Raw genomic sequence first — 21,742 nt, forward strand, 5'->3', positions numbered from 1 at the left:
TCTCCACGGGAATGAACTGCCCCCGAAGAGCCAGAAATGGCCTCTGGACATCCCCAGCGTGGGCAAGTCACGCTTGCTTTTTCTGCAGGTAATTTTTACAGTTCACTTTGAAACGCACTTTTAATTTCTCGAGCAGCAGAAATCACTTCACCATTCACCAGCCTTAAGTTTACTCAGTCACATCCTTAAGCTGATATCTATATGATTTCTTTCACAGTTTTGCTTAGTTTCTAAATAGTCTGCATCATTATAGCACTGCATCCTTTAAAAATAATATTTGTAGGTAATAATATTTACAGTCCACAGCACCATTGTACTTACTATGCACAACCAGTTGCTTTTTAGCTCAGCTCTTGGATAATACAGCTATTTGATAACACAGGGTTCCTCTTGCACTCCTGTTAAAAGCCTAAAACACCGCATCTACTTGACTTGTACAATCTGTCTCAGAATCAAAAGGCCAGATCTTCAGCCAAACTCACAGCAGACCAACAGAATTTCAAAATGAATCCTCTAGTTTGTATGTGCCCAGAGCCATTCTCTGCACGCCAAGCAGAGGAAGTATGGTGCAAGAGCACTAGCTCCACACTAATTACTGGGGATTTATAGATATTTGTAACCAAGAGCTGACTTTGATGCTCTTTAACAGGGCTTGTTAACTCCCACAAAAAGTTGGGACTCTCATTAGCACGAGCACCAGTATTATCCAGTCTTTTGTTTATGCTTTATACAAATGTTCGTGCACGAGTCTGTGTACATCTTACACCCACATAAAAAAAATGAAAGAGTACAAGTTTGGAGTTCGTGTAAAGGCATGTGAGAAGTGCAGACAAACGTGCAGATGTACAGGAAAGCAGAGGCTAAGGCACAAGCAAGAAAAATACCAACCTTTCACTCCCATCCCCAGAGAGGAATTTTAACAAAGCTTTAATCCCATGAGCCCTGAAAAGCCTGTGTGTGACATATCCCAAAGCACTACACCCCCCAAAGCCTCGGGTTGCAAATCAACTGTATTATATTGCTAGGTATATAATTAATTGTGAGGACAGACTATAATTATGCAGTGTTGAAAGTATCCAAGGGGCACTCGGTTGCTGGCTCTTGAGAAAAGTTTCTGCAACCCCCTCGCAGCTCCAGGAAGCGCGCGACGCTGTTTGGCCCTTAACACCATGTTTTGCCCCTGTCAGCTGTCGCTAACAATTAAATGCAGCGGCTTATCAAACGAACCAGCATGGAAAAATACTGTCCATCTGGGGCTTGGCCTTTTGGCAGCCACCTCTCCCCTGTCCCCCAGTTCATCCCAAGAGGCTTCTCGCTCCCAGTTGCATCTTTCTCCAGAATCTCTGCGATGGGGAAGAGAGGGGTCATTTACCGCAGCGCCCGCAGGTAACACACGGCAAAAATAAGGTGACGGCACGAGAAACCTCCACTAGTGCAGACCAAAGTGAAGAGCAGGCACACAACCACTGTCAAGCAGTGAGGGAGAAGCCTCGGAATTGGGAATCTAAGCAAGCAGCACCGATCCTGCACTGAGCTGGGAGAAAGAATGTTGTAAAATATGAAAAAGTCCTGGGAAAAATACAGAGGAAACAAAACAGATGGAGAAAAGATTGTACCAAAATGGGTGGAAGAATGAAAGAAAGGCTTAGGCTGAATGCGGCAGCCAGTGAAAGACGATTTAATTCAGAGGGAATTAGGGTCAGTGAAGTACATAAATATGGAGGAAGGAAAGAAACCGCCAGACTTGTTGCTGGTTAAAGATTTTATTAGTTGAATCAATTGGGTAGGAACTAAAGACCCTTTGGTGATGCCAGGGGAGCTGAATCAAGAAGAGAAGGGGCTGATGGATTCACTGAGCGCAAAGTGGCACAGAGGTCAAGGAAAGAAACTGTGGCAGAGGCCGTGTTTAAAACCAAAAAAAGGAGAAGAGGAGAAAGAAACGTCACAGAGATTTGTGTGACAACGTGTTTATATCCTTGTTTCTGTAACTCCAGAGAAGGCAGCTGGGCAGCACCCGCTGGTGATCCCGGCCCGGCGCAATCGCAGTCTGTAATGCTCTGTACCGCTCAGGAACCTCGTGGCCTGGAGTATTCCCATTATCCTCCCCAGCTGTGGAGTACATCAGCTAATTAAGGATTTATGTACTTTTTGCTACAGCTTCATATTTCCATGTTATGGTTTCTCAGTTAATTCATAAAAGCAATTTTGTTCATTCCTGTGATCTGCAGTTATAACAAAACAACAGGAAAAATCTGCCAGATTTATTTAAGCTGATACCAAGGACAAAACACAGGATGTTCAATACATCTTCCTCTTCCTTTTATGGCTGTGGTTATAAGGTTAAGAAAGCTCTGAAATTTACAGTGACATCAGTACCGGCTTTGAAAGCACTTCGTCCCATAAAAAAAATGGCCAGAATTTTTCATAACTTTCAAGAAAATGAAAGCAAAAAAGAAAAAGAATGTCATCATTCCAACACAGCTCATTCATTTTGCCATGGGCCTGGGTCCTCAGTGATGCAACTCCTTGGGAGTACACGAGCACCAGATTTGCCTCCTCTTGGTTTGAAACAACCGACAAATCCTGTAATATTCGAGCTGGAGTAAACAGCTGGCATGTATTACTTCCAGTGCAAATGCTGAATGTAATTTGTCTCCCTCCAGGGTAATTTTATTAATGTATGCTAGTTTGCTTTAAACCCTGAGTTCTGTACTTTTCATAACAGGATATAAATCACTCCACTAATGACAAATAAAAGGAGACATATATGAGGTGCTCATACTGATGTCAATTGATTGTGGTAAATCTATGAATCAATGTGTGACATGGGAGAGCTAAAATAAAATTCCGAGCTTTGCCGACTAACCAATCTAGAGGATATAAACACATTTCAGTTCAAAACACATTCTTTTATCTAGAGAGATGTAACGCAGCCTAGTCCCAATCAAAACATTACTGTTTCCTACTCCAAAACTTTCAGGAAAAACACTCTGCATCCTTTCAGTCACAGGAGCCACTGGCACATAGCTGGAAGTGTTCTGCTAGGAAAATCTCTCCTTCCTTTCATAATTTCCAAATCAGAAGCCATCTAGGGGAAAAAAGCTACAAACACTGAAAAAAAAAAATCCCCTAAAAATCTTTGTTGTTGCTGCATTTAAATGGAAACTTCCTTAGAAAGTAAACAGCCGTCATTGTTTCCTGCTATACTGAGAGGAGTTACAGTATGTAAGAATGGCTGTAAATAGGTAAAGGAACCAAAGTGATGAAGGGAACGGCCGTACAGAGGGACTGCAGCCTCCACGGGGAACACGAGAGGCTCTACAGCAACCTGGAACGTGCTCTGGGCAGCAAAGCGGGGTCACCAAATTCAACAATAAGGTCAGAAATTCAGAAAGGTCCTGGCTTACACGCTGAAATAGCACAGAAAACGAAAATAAGTAACTGCAGGATAAAGTAACACTGGCATTGTTCACCACACCTCTGTTCCCACGTGAGCACGGGCCACCACGGAAGTGAGGAGGCCGATGTCGGGGCGCTGGCCTCAGTGAGAAGAGCACATCCCCTCTCTTGGCTACAACCCTCAGCCTTGCAAACTACCCAACAAGTTGTGAGTCTGGCAGCTCTATCAGGCTGTTTTTCAGAGTCTCCCTTCCCCGTGTCAGAGCTGCTGTCCCTTCTCAGCGAGGTGGCTCCCGACGCCCTTGGTAGGGCAGATAGAACATCTTACGCTGGGCGGGAAGGGATTGCTTCAGTCTAGAGACTAGATCCTGGGAGAGCTGGGAAAATTCATCCACAAAAATAATCTGAAACTGAATTTAACTAAGAACCCCAGGCTTTTCCATTTATAGTGTCAATGTTGGCTTCTTTCATGTAGGAAATAACACAATATCAATCTCAAAACTATTTCTTATTCTTATCTACGTACTGTCACTATTTACTTAAGTTGTAATGATACAACTGATAATTTTTGTTTCATTTTTAGACTTCACCTCAAGCCAGTTAAGATTCGTGGTTAAGAACTCCTTCACTTGAGGGGCCACAAATCCTGCCTATAATTCTCTACTTTTTACCACTGAGCTGCACTTTTCTTCCACAGTCCTTTTGTTACCAAATAAAAATCTGCATACTGAAAATGCACCCAGCGTGGCTCATTTCCACATCTGGGCATTTTCTTTTTTCACATCTCAGGTAAGATGTTAATATAGTTTATTTTACATACATTCACCAATCCACAGGTAATTACTAGCACCAAAACATTAAAAGCCATGAGTCAGGATCACAAGGTTAAAAATGCTAAAAGTTGGATTCTTCTGCGTTTCTTTCTCTTTTTGAGCTTTGCAGGGTAACACAAAACTTGCTCTACAATTATGTGTGTCAGACCCTTCAATCAAAAAGGAAGCTGAAGCTTTCATGTATTCAAGCATTAGAAGCTTGAGTTAGCTAAAAAGTAACAAGTATCCTACGGCTCATGTTGGAAATACTGTAGAAAAATATTTACAAAGTGTTAAAACATTGAAAGCGATTCTTTCCACAGAAAATGTTAATAAAATTAACCTAAAAATTCCTGGAAGGGAATTCTCTCCTCGTTAATAGATTCTGTAGCTCATATAAACGGGTCTATGGAAAGCTTATGAAATTTTCCATGATTTTTTTCACACAGGCCAAAGAATCAAGGTCTTGCTAGAACAGATTCTTAAATAAGGTGACGAGTTGCATTCCTGCTAGCCCTGACTCGACACTGCTCACAGGGAGGGAGTGAAGGAGAAGGCAGGTCAAGATCGTGATGTCCAGTTTTGTTTCTGCATCAGAGGTTTCCACATCCCATTAACAAGTTTTGAGGAACCTAATCTGGAAGTCTCCAGGACTATTTGTGTCCCCAGACAGTAAATAATACACAGCACGAAAGGAAATGATCGTTAGTTATCCAGGTTTCAGACACTGTAAAAATTAACCTTTATTAGTCCCTCCAAGCACATAGTTGCTGGAAAGGCTGAGATTAAACCTTACAAATGGGCACTCCTCTAAATCTTATCTCCTTCTGTGTGGGAGTAACCTTTAAATTAGAGCAAGTAGGGCCAGCTCTGTTCTTGAGGGGGGTCCCACGGGCTGTACGCAGCGCAGTGCCCGCTGCCCCTCACCCGGAGGCTTTGCTCCGTGTTACTCTCCTCCATGATCGTCGCCAAACCTACTTGTGTTTGCTGTGGTCTCTGACCTGACACGGGGGTGAGGACAAGGGGACCGAGGAACCTCGTGTGCAGGAGGAAGCAGACAGGGAAGAAGATGGGATTAGCCACCCTCACCGACTCCTGCTCGCGTTCGATGTAAATGTAGATTTCAAAAGACCGCAAGCAAACAACAAAATGAAAAAAACACTGTTTCGGGGCAGCCTAATAAAAGCAGAGGAAGTTTCACTTGAGAAAGGTTTTTGAGATTGCAATTTTTACATAGATCACCTGGAAACAAACTGAAATAAACAGGACAAAAAACCCTACGGCTGTGTCTGAGCCTGTTCAAGGCTTGTTGGCTGGGGCTTGTCCAGGCCTGTGCAGCACAGGGACTCAGAACAATAGCAGTCACTGTGGCCATGACTATCAAACCAAAATCATGTTCCTCTTTTATGCTAACATACAAGGATAAACCCCAAACCCAAACTATTAAAATAACAATATTTTGGGCCTGATGGTTCCCTCGTATTGGTTTTGCATGAGTAACTCAGCAGAAGCTCCATGAGCCCAGAATCACACCAAGGGGAGGGGGCAGAGAAGCAGCTGTTAGTAAAATGATGTGCAATAAGTGTCCTCTGCATTTGACCTTGCAGGTGATTATCAAAGTCACACACGTACCTTGCAGGCTAACTCTGGAGACAGGTGGCTGGCTCGTTGCTGGAGATCTCCTAAGAGGGATAAAGAACACTTTATAAATAGGTATTATTTTATCATTTCAAACCCTGTTGGCAGTTCAAACTGCCAACTCCCACAGTTAAAAATCCCTTTTCATGCTCACAAAGAAGTCCAAATCACTTTCAGATGATGCGGGCAGTTAATGAGCAGTATCAATGTATCTGTTAGGAACACCCAAAGACGTCTGTCCCCTGGCTAGGCACACACCCATGCTGGGAAGAAGGTACACCAGGAAAGATGTACCATCATCCCACCCCGCCTTTGCAACTTTCTGCTCAAAATATGCCTGGAAGTCAGCAAGGGCCGGTCTTTGTGGCTGAAGGCATCATGGGTCCCCCAGGATCAAGACTTTCTCCTGAAAAGCTTTTCCCTGTGAGGTCTGGACTGGACCCTAAAGCAATGGCAGGGTGCAGGCTGCAAGGCAATGCCACAGGTAAGGTGAGAAATGTTTGGCTTAAACCCTGCAGCTTGAATTGCACCTGGAAGCAAGTAAGAAGATGCTGCAGTCACTAGTGTAAGCTCTGAAAGAGCTGAAGGACTTTTTTTTGACTAGGAGCAACAATTTCATCGGAAAAGTCTGGATGTCGGAGGGACCAAAAGCTATTTGAAGAATTGGTCCAAGTCAAGCAAACAGGGTCTGACTGGAAAAAGGGTGCAGTGTTTCTCCAAATGTCAAAATATTTCATTGTGAGATTTGCCAAATAAAACTGTTAATTTTTCAAGTTGAAACTATAATCTACTCAGGAAAAAAAAAGAGACTTCTTTTTTAAAGTTAACAAGAGTTGACATCAAAATCAAGATACTTCATTTTGGATTGAATGCAGTACTTCAGGCTGACCAGAAATGAAACTTTGGACTTTTGCTTCCCTAAGAAGTGTCTGATACATTTTAACTGAAGCCAGATTTCCCCACACTCTCTCTTAGCCAACCTCCTAACCCCAATTTTTTGAGTCAGCCACTGAACTGAAACATCCATTATTTGCCAGCTCTCCTTTGAAGCTAAAATCAAAGCAAGTGAGCAGCTCAATTCTGCTGCAATTGTAGCTCCAGGGGGTTCTTCAGAAGTGCTCCAGGAAGGCCTCGCTAACCAGGTAAGATCCCCGTTCAGAGTAACGCAGCTACAGTCCCGCTTCAGACCCTCGGCCCCAGCCTCCCAGTCTGCCAACAGCTCCAAATCCTCCTCCTCCTCTGCCTCCCCCAGGCTCAGCACCCGCTTCCCAGATGGGATTTCAAAGGCTCAGCTTTTCTGGAAGGAGCTGCAGGACCCAGATTCTTCGAAGGGTTCAGCACAGGGCGCACATGTTGGATGCCGACTTCTCTGAAAATCTGCCCTGACCTGCCTCTGCTGAGCCTTTGAAAAGCCAAATCTTGAAATCTCTCAAAAACAGAAACTCCCCAAGAGGGACACCACGCCGCGGCTGCAGCGCTTCCAGTATCTGGGGAGACGTTGCTCCAGGTATCTCCAAACCCAGCACGGCGTTGCACAGACATGCCTTCGGGGGGGCGGGGAGGGATGAACTACAATTCAGTAGGGTATTCCCCGCTGCGGAGCCTGAAAAGGGAACGGCACCGCTCCCGGCATCCTCCAATTATGTCCTGGCCGTGCCCATCCTGGTTTCTGCGGCAGCCAGGGCGCAGGCAACAGAGACCCAGGGATCTGGGTTTCGACAGCGCTGTCCTTTCTTAGACACCACCACGCTCAAGCGTACACGGCTCCCGCTTCCCGCTCCTTCCCTCTTGCTGGTGGGTATTAAGCAGAGGAGGCACCGGATGCTTTCTGACCGTGTCCTGGGCCCCATCTGCCAAACTTGGGCACTCTGAAACCATTAATCATACTCTCCTCTTTTCCAATCAGGAAACTGCCTTAAAAATCCTGACGTTAAAGTCCAAAAAATATGACTTCTAGTTGTTTTTTTTTCCTCCAGCCCTCAACATTCATATTTTCCAACATTTCTGTAAATATGCGGGACGGCATCCTCTTTTTCTTTCTCCGGCCAGGAAGGGTGGAGGAGGAGGCAAAAAGAGGGGAGAGGAGGGGCTAAAGAAAAGCTGAGATTCTCATGATCCCCAGAGCAAAAATTTAAGTAAAATACCACATATCATGAGACATATGATAAAATCATGAGCTGGCAGCACGGCTGTAACCCAGCAGAGCTGTTTGGAAACAGTGCGGAAAGCTCCACAGCGCCTGGAAGCACATTCTGCCACGGACTTGGATGTTTGGTATATAATGGTTTAAACATTTAATGACTTTTGCTTTGGCTTGGGCGAGTGACTTTATACCTCAATCAAATCTGGGAATGTTTTCAAAAGGACACTGCGAGATGCCTGTGTGTCCTACAGGTTACGCCCTCGCTTCCTTCCGGCCCCATCCAATTTCAGATTCCTCATTAGGAACTGCTGAAATGCTTGAGCTGTTCAAAAAAGCAAAGCTTAAAAAAAAAAGGAATCTATTTCAGCCATCTGTTTTTCTATTAACCTCCATCTTGGAATGTGGCGGTTCCTTCCCATCAAAATTTGCAAACAGAAATCAACGGGAGGAAAAGCTCACGCCGGGATAAAACACCGGGCTTTACGTAAAACACAAGACTGTGTTGGGAGGTGGGAAGCAGAGCCCACGGTGGGCACCCGGGCAATGCCACTCACGCGTGTGGAGCCCGGGGTGTCCCACCAGAAGGGTTTTTTGTACCTCATCCTTCGCTTCGCTTTGAGTGAGCAGCGCCTGCCAGTCCCAGGGTGGGATGGGTGGGTGCGTAACCGACATCGCCAGGAATGAATGATGTTGGTTTTACTCAAAACAGCTCTCTTGGGGCAAAACAGGCCAGAAAATGACGATGGCTGGCTCATAAATAGCTAAGGGGAAACGGTGGTTCCGGACAGAGGCGTAAGAAGGAGTTTGTTTGGTTTCTCCTCTTCAGCAGGTAGAAAAAACAACATCCTCCTCTTAAGTTCAGTGCATCACCTTCCCCACTCGGTGCAATTAGCATCAAGAGAAGCGACCCAGGCCTGCAGGCAGCACAGGCCAGTTCTCTGGGCAGCCCCCAAGCTGATCTGCTGCCTGTCCTGTCGTGGAAACCCTCACCGTCCCCACAGCCCCGTGCTTGGGGTTTCCCTCCTTGGTGTGACCGCCTCTCTTGTGAAACAACGGTGGAAACGAAGGGCAACACCGCAGCTCAACCCAACACCGACGCTGCCTCCGCACCCAGCTGGGCTCCTAACGAGCACCTGGGCCAGCCACCGTGGCAAAGCAAGGAAGATCCCACCCCACGCGCCCCCACCGTGCCCAGAAACACATCACACCCCCTTCCCAAGTTGAAATACATGACCCCTCCTCAGGGTCACCGCGCTCTTCCAGTCTCACGCGAGGGGTGGAGCGGGCCACACGCAGCACAGTGGTAGCCCGGGGCTGGTGGGGTCTGAGCGTGGGCTACCACAGTTCCCCGGCTATCGTCACTCCTGCTCGGACCCTGCCAGCCCCTGTGGTGTGTGAGCCATGAGGGAACAAAAAACGACGGGCTTACTTGTTGGAGGTGCCATGTAAATTGGTAAGGAGCGTGAAGTTGTTCCTCACGCTTCGTAGACTGGCCAGAACCTACAGAGGAGGCAAGACCGGAGATGTCATCTTCTCCACGTAAGGTTTTACATGTTTTTTTTTTTAATTTGAGAGGCCCACAGGCTGCCAACTCACCTGGGCAAAAGGTGTGACAATCAGGTCGTCCCCATGCCTAAGGAGAAATGGAGAAAATGTGTAAATTTACCTCAAACATTCACCCCAGAGAAAGAGCATTTTATAGAGGGAGGTTTCCCCAGGCAGCGCCCACTACAAAAAAACATTAACCCATACAGCATTTATTTAACACTACATAAAATCTTGTTCCTAATGGAAAGGTCTCGCAGCGTATATCCAAAACAACCTGGCTGGAGCGACTGTTCAGACTGGTAACGCCAGGCAATAAAAGCCAGGAAATTCAAAAGTTAAGGCAGCCCGCTTGCACCGCGGTGGAAAAAAACCCATAACGGTCTAGGGAAAGGTCAGCTTTGAATTTCCTGGCTTTTGTTGATCTCTGTCTTTAATGTTATTCAGACACGGGGTTTTGTCCGGCCGTTTTCATCATGGAAGATTTGAGCAGAAGTTCTGAGAAAAATACATTGTCACTGTCAATAAGAGGGATTTTTTTTTGCGATATTATATATAGCACTTGATGCCTGCAGTAAACGGACACTTCTAACTGCAGGCAGCTCTGAAGCTGGGGGAAAGGAGGGTGGTGGGCACCTCTGGATGGGGCTTTCCCCACCCCAGCATAGCTGGCTCCTCCAGCACACTGCTGGGAACACGGGGCAATTGTTAAAATCCACTGTTTACACAAAAAATGGTATTTGCATAAGTTGGAGTGGTGACTTTGTCTCTGGTAAATATTTACTAAATGCTAACTAGCAGGGAGGGATGTTCTCATTCAGGGGAATTCTCCTCATGGATCTCGCTAATATTTAGATTTTTATTTCGTGACAAAACTTGTAGGGCTTTCATAACAGTTAAACTTTTTTTTATGAGCACTTTTTTATAGCTTAATGGTCACTTTAAAACTTTAAACTGTGCCTTTTAAAATAAAGGGCTGCAAATCCAGGACACTCATTTAAGCTCCACTCTCTGTGTTGTATTGATCCTCTCAAGTTCAACCATCTGTCTCGGCTTTCTGCTGTATTTTCTGCTCAGTTCTAGTGAACAACCCATGACAGAAAACAGGATGGGGAAGAGTAATACTGGAAATATAAGTACAGTCATATTTCTGTTGTCCAGGCTAATGGAGCGTTACCTACCTATGAAAAAGCCAAGATGATGCTCACCGGGCTCTGAGAACACACGGTGAGAGTATAACGAGAGAAAAGGGAGCATGAGCAAGTTGGGTGCTGGAGGGACGGGGCTGTCCCACCGGCAAATCCCGTGGAGACACGGGCAGCTCGCAGCGGGCTCTGCCCTGAGCACAGCCCGGGCTCTACCCCGCAGCTACCTGCAAGCGCTTCACCCCCCAGATACCAATTCCCACGGGAAGAACTAGTCCCAAGAAAAGGAAAATGCAAGAATTCTCTGTTCTTTCAGGGTACGCTTTGGAAGCTCTTTAGCTAAATTATGGAGGAAAGGGGAATGTTTTGATGGGGAGAAGTCGTGCCTTGGCAGACTATAAAAGCACCCGTCTTGGGCACTCAGGCTGTGAAACGTGAGCACCACCCTTAAGCTCCACTTAACAGAGCTCTGAGGATTACAGGGGGCCATGTAAAACTCTTAGTTACTGTAAAATATGATACGATCTGAATTTCTGCTTACTGTTCACTCGGGAGAGAAGAGTTCCTGGACATTGTCTTTGGTGATAAGTCATAGTCGCTGTCAGACCTGTACAGGAAGGATTCTCGGCGCTGGCTGTGGCCCGGGAACGTCGTGTGCAACACGAGTCCCGACGAGGAGCCGGCCTGTGGGTCCAGCGGGCTGCGACCTGGGGATGGGCCATTTTCCACGTCGAAGCTGTGAACAAAACACATATCGTGTGTCACGCGCGTCTGACTAAAGGTGTTTTGAGGTGCACGTGTCACACTTGCGTTGCCCATGCCGTGTCATTTGCTCAGGGCAGGAGACACAGGGCTACACTTAACTGGAGCCTCTCGCTGGCTTATTTTCACTATATTCAAGCAAGACTCTGCCTGATGATAAAACCTTTACCCCCAAGGCTTCTTTCCTGCCTTCCCCTGCTCAGTCTTCCTCCAGCCTGGATTTCTCTAAGCTCAGCACAGCTACTGTCACTCTCAGCATGAACCTGCAGCAGCTAAACACTGTCACCAAGCTCTGCCGCTCGCCCCGCGCCGCCCCCATGGCCGCAGCCTTTGCACAAGGCAGGGGGTTCAATTTGCCAAACCTCACACCAAGCCTTACAAGCGTAACAAGGACTAAAGAAGCTCTGACGTGCCACCATCCATCCTCCAGCCAAGCACAGTCCCCATCCGCTCTGGAAGTAAATTTGTGGAATCCTGCGAAATTGGTGAGGACTTGGCAGTTATGCGAGCTGGATGCCCGAGTTTCTTTTCAGCCATAGTTCATGTCTCAGCCATTCGGGATATTAGTTCAGTGAATTTCAAACAGATGGGCTGCAAAATGGAGGACTGTTTAAAAAATGTAAAAAAAAAAAAGCCCCAAACCTTCTGTCACCGTTTCCATTATACACCCACTTTCTTACGGTTTCATAACTTGGCTGCTGCAGCTTGTGGCTGAAGTCACCCTGGACACTTTAGCAAGCGACACCCCTCGTAAACCCTGAAAATAAGCAGGTTGGCCTCCTTTGCTTGGGCATTTGGATCTGATATAAATACCATATGTGTGACCATGTTCCAGCTAAGCCAAGTGAAGTACGGCTGTGTTCAGCATGAATTTTCTTGCCTTTGGAAGTCTGAGGCTTCATCTCACTTGCAGTAGGAGCCGAGTCCTCAGTCCTACAAGGCCTCTCCCTGTTCCTGATGTTCTCCCAAGTTTGTTGTGCCTGATGACCGCCTGGTGACCGCGCACCACCCAGCCGGGCACGCACTCGGACCACGGCCACAACAGCGACTGCGATCCCTGCCAGACATTTCCCCATCCCTCCCCACTGCTGCCTGCCCCCACTCATGATATTAAGCCAAAATATCCCCCCGAGCATGGCGGCAGGGCAGACCCCGTCCCTCCCGCTGCTCTGCTGAGCACACAGAGTGCTTTTCACTACTGCAGGAGGAGGCAGATAAAGCATCCAGGCAAAAAAACCCAGCAAAACCTCTGGTAGATCTGAAAGTAACGCACACAGTCACAAAAAAAAATAAAGGAGCCTGTGTCCAGTTGCAAAATATATCTGGGCTTCCTCTCCTTCTCTACTGTGAATCCACACGTACATACAGAGATTCAATACAGGTCGACCGAGGGATAAATGAGAAGGGGAAAACAAACACCGAACACCGCAGAAGGGAATCACAGGTAGAGACAGTCTTGGAGAAAACCACTGACATGAAGGTGCCATCGCTGAACTGGACCGGCATTATTCAGACATGAGGCCGCAGAGAACACAAGACCAAGCAGGCTCAGAACAAAGGCAGCCTCCCCCCTGTTGGGACAGCGAGCTGACACCTCAAAGCAGTAAGGCTTTCTACCTCCTGATCAGGAAATCTGATTAAAATCCAAATTTTACAGTGTGGCCTGTCCGTGGTTCTCTGGGAATTGGCAGGAAGGATGCAGAGCAGGGGCCAAACTCTCCCACCATTCAAAACCCGGGCACCAACTACAACCTCAGCCTTAGGTTTTGCAGAAGCATTTCAGGTTCCTGTGTAACACAACTGAATGCCTCTCCCGGAGGGGCACCGAGCTGCACCGTGACACTAAATAGCATCCAGTGACGCACGAGGGGGACGCAGGAGCTGCCCTGGAAGCAGCAGCGACGGTGAAACACAAGCTGCATGCCCTGACGTGGCAGCTCCGGCCGCACGCTGCTGCCTGGCACACGCCAACTACTTTGTATGAACAACCGATGAATTACTGAACAATTTATCAAATATCAGCAATAACACTTTGTGCGTGTGGGACTGCATACGCTGCCTGAGCAGTTATATTTATAACATAAATATTTATTTACAGTTGTGTATGTGGTTGGGAGGGAGTGGGTGCTCTGAGTTATTTTTGATGTCTCCAGAAACTACTTACTGGGGTGGAGCGATAAAAGACTGCGTCTCCTGGCAGTTATTCTGTTCCTCGTGGCTGCAGATAGAGGGGAACTACTTTACTCTCGTGCTATTTGGTGCTGCACACGGTTCCTCAAGGATTAAAAAATGCATGAGAGCATGCATTTAATTAATGCAATTAAAAAAAGCATAATCACCAGTGCAAAGATTTTTAGATTCTTTGGAAATCCAAAGGCAGGGCACCAGTATAATACAGTAGGCATTGAAGGAGATTCCTACATCTACCCTGCCTCACTGTAGCATTTACTTACCCAACTGCATAGGTACATCTTGAAACTGGTAAGTGCTCAATTAATATTCTCTTCTTTTATTATCGGCTCTTTCACCAATGACTGCTTGAGTACACTTTATTTGTACCCACAAAATAATCAACGGAAAAAACTAATCTCTGTAACTATGGCATCTACAAACAACAGCCAGCTGATAATTAATCCATACCTATTCAGAAAATTAGCTCTGATTACTCAAAACATTTTATTGCAAAACCTTCAATCGAGAACATTTAGTTTACTGCCACAAATAGAAGTACAGCAATGAACTAAACCTGAGCGTTTCGCTGAGCAGAGCTTCTTCTGGCTGTCTGGTACCATCCCTGCCACTTGCTGGGAGACATTAGCAATTGGTTTGGGAGAAAACATTAACACACAAGGTTTAAAACGTGTGTAAGAGGCGAAGAGAAGGAGGCAGAGGGTAAGGTTGATACAAGAGCATCTTTTGCAAAGAAGACTACTCACCAGCAAAGGGGTAAGTTTAATAAGAGGGGAACTATCCACCAAAGATCTGGTTTTGCATGACTGTAGCACGGCTTCTATGCCTTGAGGTAGGTGGAAGATACTCAAACTCCCTTCCCTTTCCCTCTTTGAACGTAAAAAACCCCTCTCTGATAGCCTAGGCCTATTCTGAGTCCCTCTGTCAGAAATTCCCACTTAAGTCCAGAGATTTTCAATACCTTCAAAGGACATGAACAGCTTCACAGCCAGAGGTGTAAGAAGAACCCTGGCGCTCTGTGACCTGGGTAAAGGTGGAGGTTAAACCTTGGCAAAGGCAAAGCTCCCCAGGAAACAGTTTGCCTGAACCATGCGAGCTTTCCAGACTTCCACAGCACTCGCAGCGCACGCTGGGATGAGCTGGAGACATTCAGGCTGCGTTAGGGAGAAGCCCGCCACAGTTGACACCCAGCTCGGAGCGCCGTGGCTGCTTCCAGCCCCCCCACGTGCACGCAGGCAGCTGCCCGTGCTCCCCGTGCCAGCTCCTGGGACGCCGCAGCACGGATCACGCAGTTAATCCAGCTGGAAAGGCGTTTTGATTTCTTTCCGCAAGTTCAGCCTGCAGCCATGCCGGCCCCCTCATCTGGCTCCCCTTCCTTGGGCCTGATCCAGCACTCAGCCAACCATGTGCTCAGTCATTAAGTTAACCAAAAATTCCCCCCAAAAAGTGAAGGTTAACCAGGAGTTTGTACTTATCTCTACCAAAAATGTCCAATTTTGTGCTCATGAACAGGCACTCCCAGAGGTAGGGCTGTGTGGGCAAGGTCTTCACTGGGATGGCCAAAACCCAGGCCTAAGTCTCTGCTGTTGTGGTTTTTTCATAGTTACAAGAAGTCAAATATGGGAAACTATTTCCCCCAGATGACCCAACATTAGGAGAATGTGGCCTGAGATCTGTGGAGCAAGAGCTTAACCTTGTGTTTTTCAAATCTCTGCTGCACATTAAGTTCACCAGTTGCTCTTGGTTTGTACAACAGCCCATCTAGAATTGTGTACCGATGCCAAAAACATCTCCCAAACAAACATTTGCTGAAATTGGTAAGAATTGCAATTGGATTGTAAAGTTGCCCTCTCAGAGCTGCATTTTCCACTAAATTTTTTCATTAGAAGTTAACTGATGAGCTCTGCTGGAAAAATTTAATCATCAGCGTGGCATCATGTTCAGGACACTCGGCAGATTGTAAGGGTCCTCTCCAAAGTTTGCAGCACTTCATAGTCTTCGCCTAAGTGGAAAATAAAGCTCCACTTGGCTAGTTAAAAATAAGGATGGCGAAGCACAAAGCGCCACTACAACAGCCTAGAGAAAAAAAGCTGAAATTTGCTTTGTGGTTTATCTTCAAGCAGCAGCACTCGCAGTCAAGACACCCCATTTGTGAAACAACATTGTCACAGGAGCACCAAAGCGCTGGTGGCAAGCTCCGGAGGTAAAAAATCAGCAAACGATCTGTTATTCTACAGTTGCTCCTCACCCCATGTCCATACCAAGGGATGGTGGATGAAATATCTTTGGCCCAAAGCACAGTCACGCACCATGATGTGCTGCTTTGTTCCCTCACCTCCCGTGCTGACCCCAGGGCTCTCTGCAGAGCATGGGGATGCCCAGCATGTCCAGGGTTGGGCACTGTTAAGACTTAAAATTGTGTTATCTGAACATACAGGTCACAAACCTGGTATCTAAGGCCCTATAAATCGTTTAAGGTACATGAATACCTGTCCCTTGTAGGAGATGTCCTCTCTAAAAAGTGTGCCTTGCTCTTGGGAGCTCCAGCGCACTGCTGGACCTGCATTCTCAGGTTTATTCAGCCCCCGTTTCCGAGCGCTGTGACAGTCTCAGGGGGTGACGGTGTGTCTGGAGGCCACCGAGGGCTTCTAAGAGTTGAGCCCACTTGTACAGAGCCTAAAACTGGCTCCGCAGGAGGAAAGGTGACAGTGGCTGTGTGGGATGGGCATTAATTAACCACTGAGACGAATCAGTGGTGAGATCCCTACGCCAGAAAATAACTGCAAGTTTGCAGACAAAACCAAGTCTACTAAGGCCCTTCTAACAGTGGATTCGGGGATGTGAAATTCCTGAGCGGCACCCCCACGGTGAGCGTATTCTCAGGGTTACTGGTCACCAGCAGAAACCCAGCAGCAGACAATGAGGGGGATCCGGTGGACAGGGAAAGTCACAAATCCCAGTGTCACCCAACGGGAAGAGCAGCCCCACCAAGCAAAACCCATCCCGGCAAGTGTGCAGCCAGCGCGGCGACGGCAAAGCGTGCTGTGGCCGGGGCAGCCCGGCCAGTCTCGGCTCTCAGCACTGCCGAGCTGTGAAGGAAGGTGGCCTTTCTCTCCAAAGCCAGGCTCCAGGCTCTCTGCTTACATGGTGGGATGAGAGGAAGGTTGGTGGTGGGGGAGAAGGAGGAGGTGGCAGGACGGCAGCGGGCCGAGCAGGGTGGCTGCAGAGCAATGCTCAGTGGGGAGGTCAGCCCAAGCGACGGGGCAGCCGCAGCTCCACCTCCTTTGCCCCTCTGCAATTTTTAATAAGCCAGGATTTTACTAAAGTGAGACAGCAGGTGGCAGGAGTTAGCTGTAGCTCGCTCCGAACTCTCCACTTGCTTTGGACCTGTGCAAAGATGTGGTTGCAACACGGTAACCAACAGAGGAAATCAGGCAATGGCAAGCCAGGAGAAATCATGCTCGGCTGGAAAACACAACGAGGTTTCATGAGTCATTCTGCAAAACAAAGAAACTTAATAAAAGCAACCCCCAACTCTCCAAAATGTGCAGTTTTACAGTAATGACTACAATTTCTCTACATTAAAAACTACTGCAGTCCTTTATCATGGGGAGAAAGTCCAACCAAGCCTCTGCAGGCAGAGGGATCCCTGCTGTGGGACTCCCCATCGCCCTCCAGTCGGCTCTGCACCCACCCAGCGATGGGGCCAGCTGCTTCCAGCGTGCATGAGGACCTGTTCCCATCAAATCAATCTATCCTAAACCTAAATCCTAAACCAGCCCTGCTCCTTCCCAAAGCACGTCACCACCCTCACACGAAAACATGGCAGCTGTCAAGGGGTCCCGACAGAAGATGCTGCCTCCAACTTATGCAACAATTCAGGCTTTTGAGCTCTTTGATCTACCTCTGCAAGGGGGTTTTGGCACAAAACTTTTTGGTGGAGTAGCTATAAGGAAGAGACAGCATCGGGAACGCATTGTCCCTGGATCAGCATCACCCGCCAGCAGCTTTGGAATGTGGTAAGATTTGGCATAAAAACTGAAAAATAGGATTGCACCACGATTTCAATGTAATTCAGAGTCATTTGAATAGTCATTGCAAGTCAAATGGTTACCATGAGAGCTCTGCAGCCCCACAGTTTGTTTCTAGATCTGCGATATAAAACACAAAGATAGACACATTTAAGTCTATCAAAGCAGGCAGGCTTGTGTACTGTTTATGTTACAAATTTACACTTTTCTTGAGGATGACAGCACTGACTCTACAAGAGGGCTTACCATCTGCTTTGCCTTCCCAGACTCATTCCTGAGGGCTTTACTCCTGATCTTCCAACTACGGTACCACCTTTATGATGGTATCAAATATACTTCCAAAATGCAGTATTTCAGGAAGTTTGGGCAGACTCTGCTAATTATAAAGATCCTCTCGCAATCATTAAAGCCCCGTTTCTCCCCAAGATATTCAGTTGGATTTTTAACACCATTAGCAATGAAAAATGTTGTTTCTTACACCTTCAGCTCTGCACAGGCACAACTGCTTCTCACTACTATCTAATTCTGTGCACCTGTTTCCCATTATCAGAACAGCTTGCTGGTTTTTCTCAATAATCTTTCATGTGGAAAGGTCTGTGCTTGAAACCATCAGCATTAATGAAACAGGATCGGGCACACAGCGGGCATGCCAGAGCTGAGTGCACCGGCAGCCGACGCAGATGCCTCAGCACGGGCACAAGCTCTCAGCACCGCACAGATTAGTGCTTTTTCCCCCCTCCTAACCTTCTCCTAAAGGCAAAAATCTTATTGCTCTCAGGGGCCTCTCAAAAGTGCACAAATCCCTCTGCCAGGTTTGTCCCTCAAGTGGCTCCTGACTCTTTTTTATCTCCAGAGCCTAAACACCCGTGGCTCCTGAAATACAGCCCCCAAATTCCTCCCAGTCCCTCCCCAGCACCATGTATCACAGCTGCCTGGCACAGAAAACCCAGCAGCACTTCCTCAAGTGTTTGTAATGTAAACTGTCATCTGCTGCTAAACATGTTATTAAGCCTCTGTATGTATCACAACACAAAAATATATGTTTATTTGACTTTGTTATCTCTGAATATAGAAGTTCACTCCTCCTAGCAGCTCTCTTGTTCAAAGGGTGCAATGGAGGCAGAATAACCAGAGCCCCCTGCCATGGCCCGCAGCCTGTGTGCTGCCGCAGGGCCAGGAATTGGCTCGCCTTGTCCTTACAAACTGCTTTGAATCCCAGAATCATCTCGGTTGGAAAAGCCCTTGAAGATCCTCCAGTCCAACCATGAACCTCACACTGACCGTTGCCAACTCCACCACATCCCTCAGCGCTGGGTCAACCCGACTCTTCAATCCCTCCAGGGATGGGGACTCCCCCCCTGCCCTGGGCAGCCCATTCCAATGCCCAACAACCCCTTCTGCAAAGAAATCCTTCCTAAGAGCCAGTCTGACCCTGCCCTGGCGCAGCTTGAGGCCATTCCCTCTTGTCCTGGCGCTTGTTCCTTGGCTCAAGAGACTCATCCCCCCTCTCTGCACCCTCCTTTCAGGGAGTTGTAGAGGGCGATGAGGTCTCCCCTCAGCCTCCTCTTCTCCACACTAAACCCCCCCAGTTCCCTCAGCCGCTCCCCATCAGACCTGTGCTCCAGACCCTGCACCAGCTCCGTTGCCCTTCTCTGGACACGCTCGAGTCATTCAAGGGCCTTTTTGGGGTGAGGGGCCCAAAACTGAACCCACTCATCAAGGGGCGGCCTCACCAGTGAATGGCAGTGCGGGGCAGACCTGAGAGCTGGTGGCTCTCCCTTCGCAGCCCAGGACTGCCTTCAGTGTAGCACAGAGCTAAAAATGAAAATACACAGGCAGAGCCCTTACAGCCCTCCAGTGTAACTCACTCCCTTGCGACGCTGATGGTTTGCACGGCAGCAAACACCAGTCCAGCCACCAGCTCCACACCAGCGCCGCTGGGTTTTAACAGACGGTATGAAGCGCTCCTTTAGTTTTTTAAAGCCCTACTCACTACAAAGCAGCTGTCATGCTACCTGCTTGTTCAGTGTCCGCTACCTCGGCGTCTCGCACGTCAGGTCCTTGAGCCGTTACCTCTCCCCATGGCCACGTGCTCCCCGGCGCTGGTGGAGCTGCGGCGTGGGCCCAAGGACAGCATGCAGTGCTCCAGCCACGCTGGCTGCCGCCTCGCGCTAGGCTGGAGCAGCCGCCAGATGGTCAGAAAAGTACAGGAGGGAGGTAAAAATGAGTTTGGATTTTCTTCTAGCACAGAGGGTTCCAAAAAATCTAATCCTTTTCGTGTTTACTACAGATAAGTAGCTTGGCGTTATCCTGTAACAAGCTAACATCATGTGGTTGTTTAAGTCCCCCAAAGAAGAAATCCTGAATTCTATAAACCAGTTGTTATTTTTCCAAATGTACATCCTGGGCTATTTTATCATCTTACTGTGGTTCACTGCCATTAATCTCTGGAAAATGCAAGGCATAGTCAAACACAGCAGACACCCTCCTTATTTTCACCTCCAGAGCTTGTAAATGCAGCTGGGTGTGAGCGCGGTCACCCTCCGCACAGGCAGCAATGCCACTTCCTAAGGGCTTTTTCCTCCTGAAAATATTCTAGCTAGCAACCGATGGAGCGGCTGCTTTTCTTTGCTACCACTGCTGCCCACATTGAGGCATTTAAGAGGTATTACCCTCCCTGTGCAGCACTTACTCTTATTGTTATTACTCTTCTCCCCGCCCTGCGGGTGTTTCTGCCCAGCACCCTCCACCCGCTCCTGGATCCTCAGCACCAAATCTGCTCCGGCACACAGGTTGTGCCTTTGCTGTGCTGAAGGAGGTGGCTGGGTCTCACCGAAGGGACAATTGCCACCTTTTCCCTGCTGGCAAGGCACTGGCCAGGCAGTCGCATGCCTGTGGCTGGCGGTACAGGTGGCACAGAGACAGCACAGTGCTCCTCAGCAGACACTCAATGGATTTTGGCATCCCCTGCTCTGCGAAATGGTGCCATTCTGTGGCACAGATGGTTACATTCAAGTTACAGGACAGTATTTACCCCAGTCTGGCCTGGCTGTTAGGCCCTGTTCAGTGTCAGCTCAGCTTTTACAGCCACATTACAGCACCGTAATATTTTACAGACTCTTTCTCAATATGCCACACCTGGGCGGTGCCTCCCATGGAGGAGCTGCCCACAGTGGCCTGGCTCGTGATGGGGACCTACCTGGTGCCTTCTGGGGAGACTCCAGGTCACCTTCACAGAATCCCAGAATCATCTCGATTGGAAAAGCCCTTGAAGATCCTCCAGTCCAACCATGAACCTCACACTGACCGTTCTCAACTCCACCACATCCCTCAGTGCTGGGTCAACCCGAATCTTCAACCCCTCCAGGGATGGGGACTCCCCCCCTGCCCTGGGCAGCCCATTCCAACGCCCAACAACCCCTTCTGCAAAGAAATCCTTCCTAAGAGCCAGTCTGACCCTGCCCTGGCACAGCTTGAGGCCATTCCCTCTTGTCCTGGCGCTGGTTCCTTGGGTCAAGAGACTCATCCCCCCTCTCTGCACCCTCCTTTCAGGGAGTTGTAGAGGGCCATGAGGTCTCCCCTCAGCCTCCTCTTCTCCACACTAAACCCCCCCAGTTCCCTCAGCCGCTCCCCATCAGACCTGTGCTCCAGACCCTGCACCAGCTCCGTTGCCCTTCTCTGGACACACTCGAGTCATTCAATGGCCTTTTCGTAGTCCTTACAGCATTTTGGCCCACAGACAAGCCCCGCTTCCTCCCCCCCAGCAAGTGGGGACATGGGGTCCAGCTTCGCCTTTTCCCCACCAGGGTATTACTGGTATTAAAAGGAGAATTACAGTCCTATATTGCATCTTTTATCCATGCATCTTAAAGTGTCTCACATACCTATTAAGTGTAATCTGCTCTTAACACTCTTCCCAAAGCATACAGCGCACTAATGGCAAACACAAGCCAGCAGCACAAGTCTCAGGGGTCCTGTACAGCAAACGACCTTTGCTTCCAGTACGTAGCAAAGTGTTCCCGTATCTGTACGGACCCAGAGCATCAGGAGGCTGCCAGCCAGAGTCATGCTTTATTT

At 48.0% G+C, this 21,742-nt stretch overlaps 1 protein-coding gene across 4 annotated transcripts in view; it reads right to left on the reverse strand.

Annotated features, from left to right (window-relative positions):
* PDE4B (phosphodiesterase 4B) overlaps positions 1–21,742 on the reverse strand; it is a 196,000-nt gene that overhangs the window by 48,743 nt on the left and 125,515 nt on the right. For all 4 annotated transcript variants that reach the window (XM_074831796.1, XM_074831797.1, XM_074831799.1 and 1 more), the window contains 4 exons: positions 11,224–11,418; positions 9,589–9,625; positions 9,422–9,492; positions 5,844–5,893 (listed from right to left, as the gene is read on the reverse strand). In XM_074831796.1, coding sequence (XP_074687897.1) covers positions 5,844–5,893; positions 9,422–9,492; positions 9,589–9,625; positions 11,224–11,418 — 353 coding nt within the window. The remainder of the gene's footprint in view (positions 1–5,843; positions 5,894–9,421; positions 9,493–9,588; positions 9,626–11,223; positions 11,419–21,742) is intronic.

The sequence above is a fragment of the Strix aluco genome, chromosome 8, assembly GCF_031877795.1.
Source record: "Strix aluco isolate bStrAlu1 chromosome 8, bStrAlu1.hap1, whole genome shotgun sequence".
NCBI lineage: Eukaryota > Metazoa > Chordata > Aves > Strigiformes > Strigidae > Strix > Strix aluco.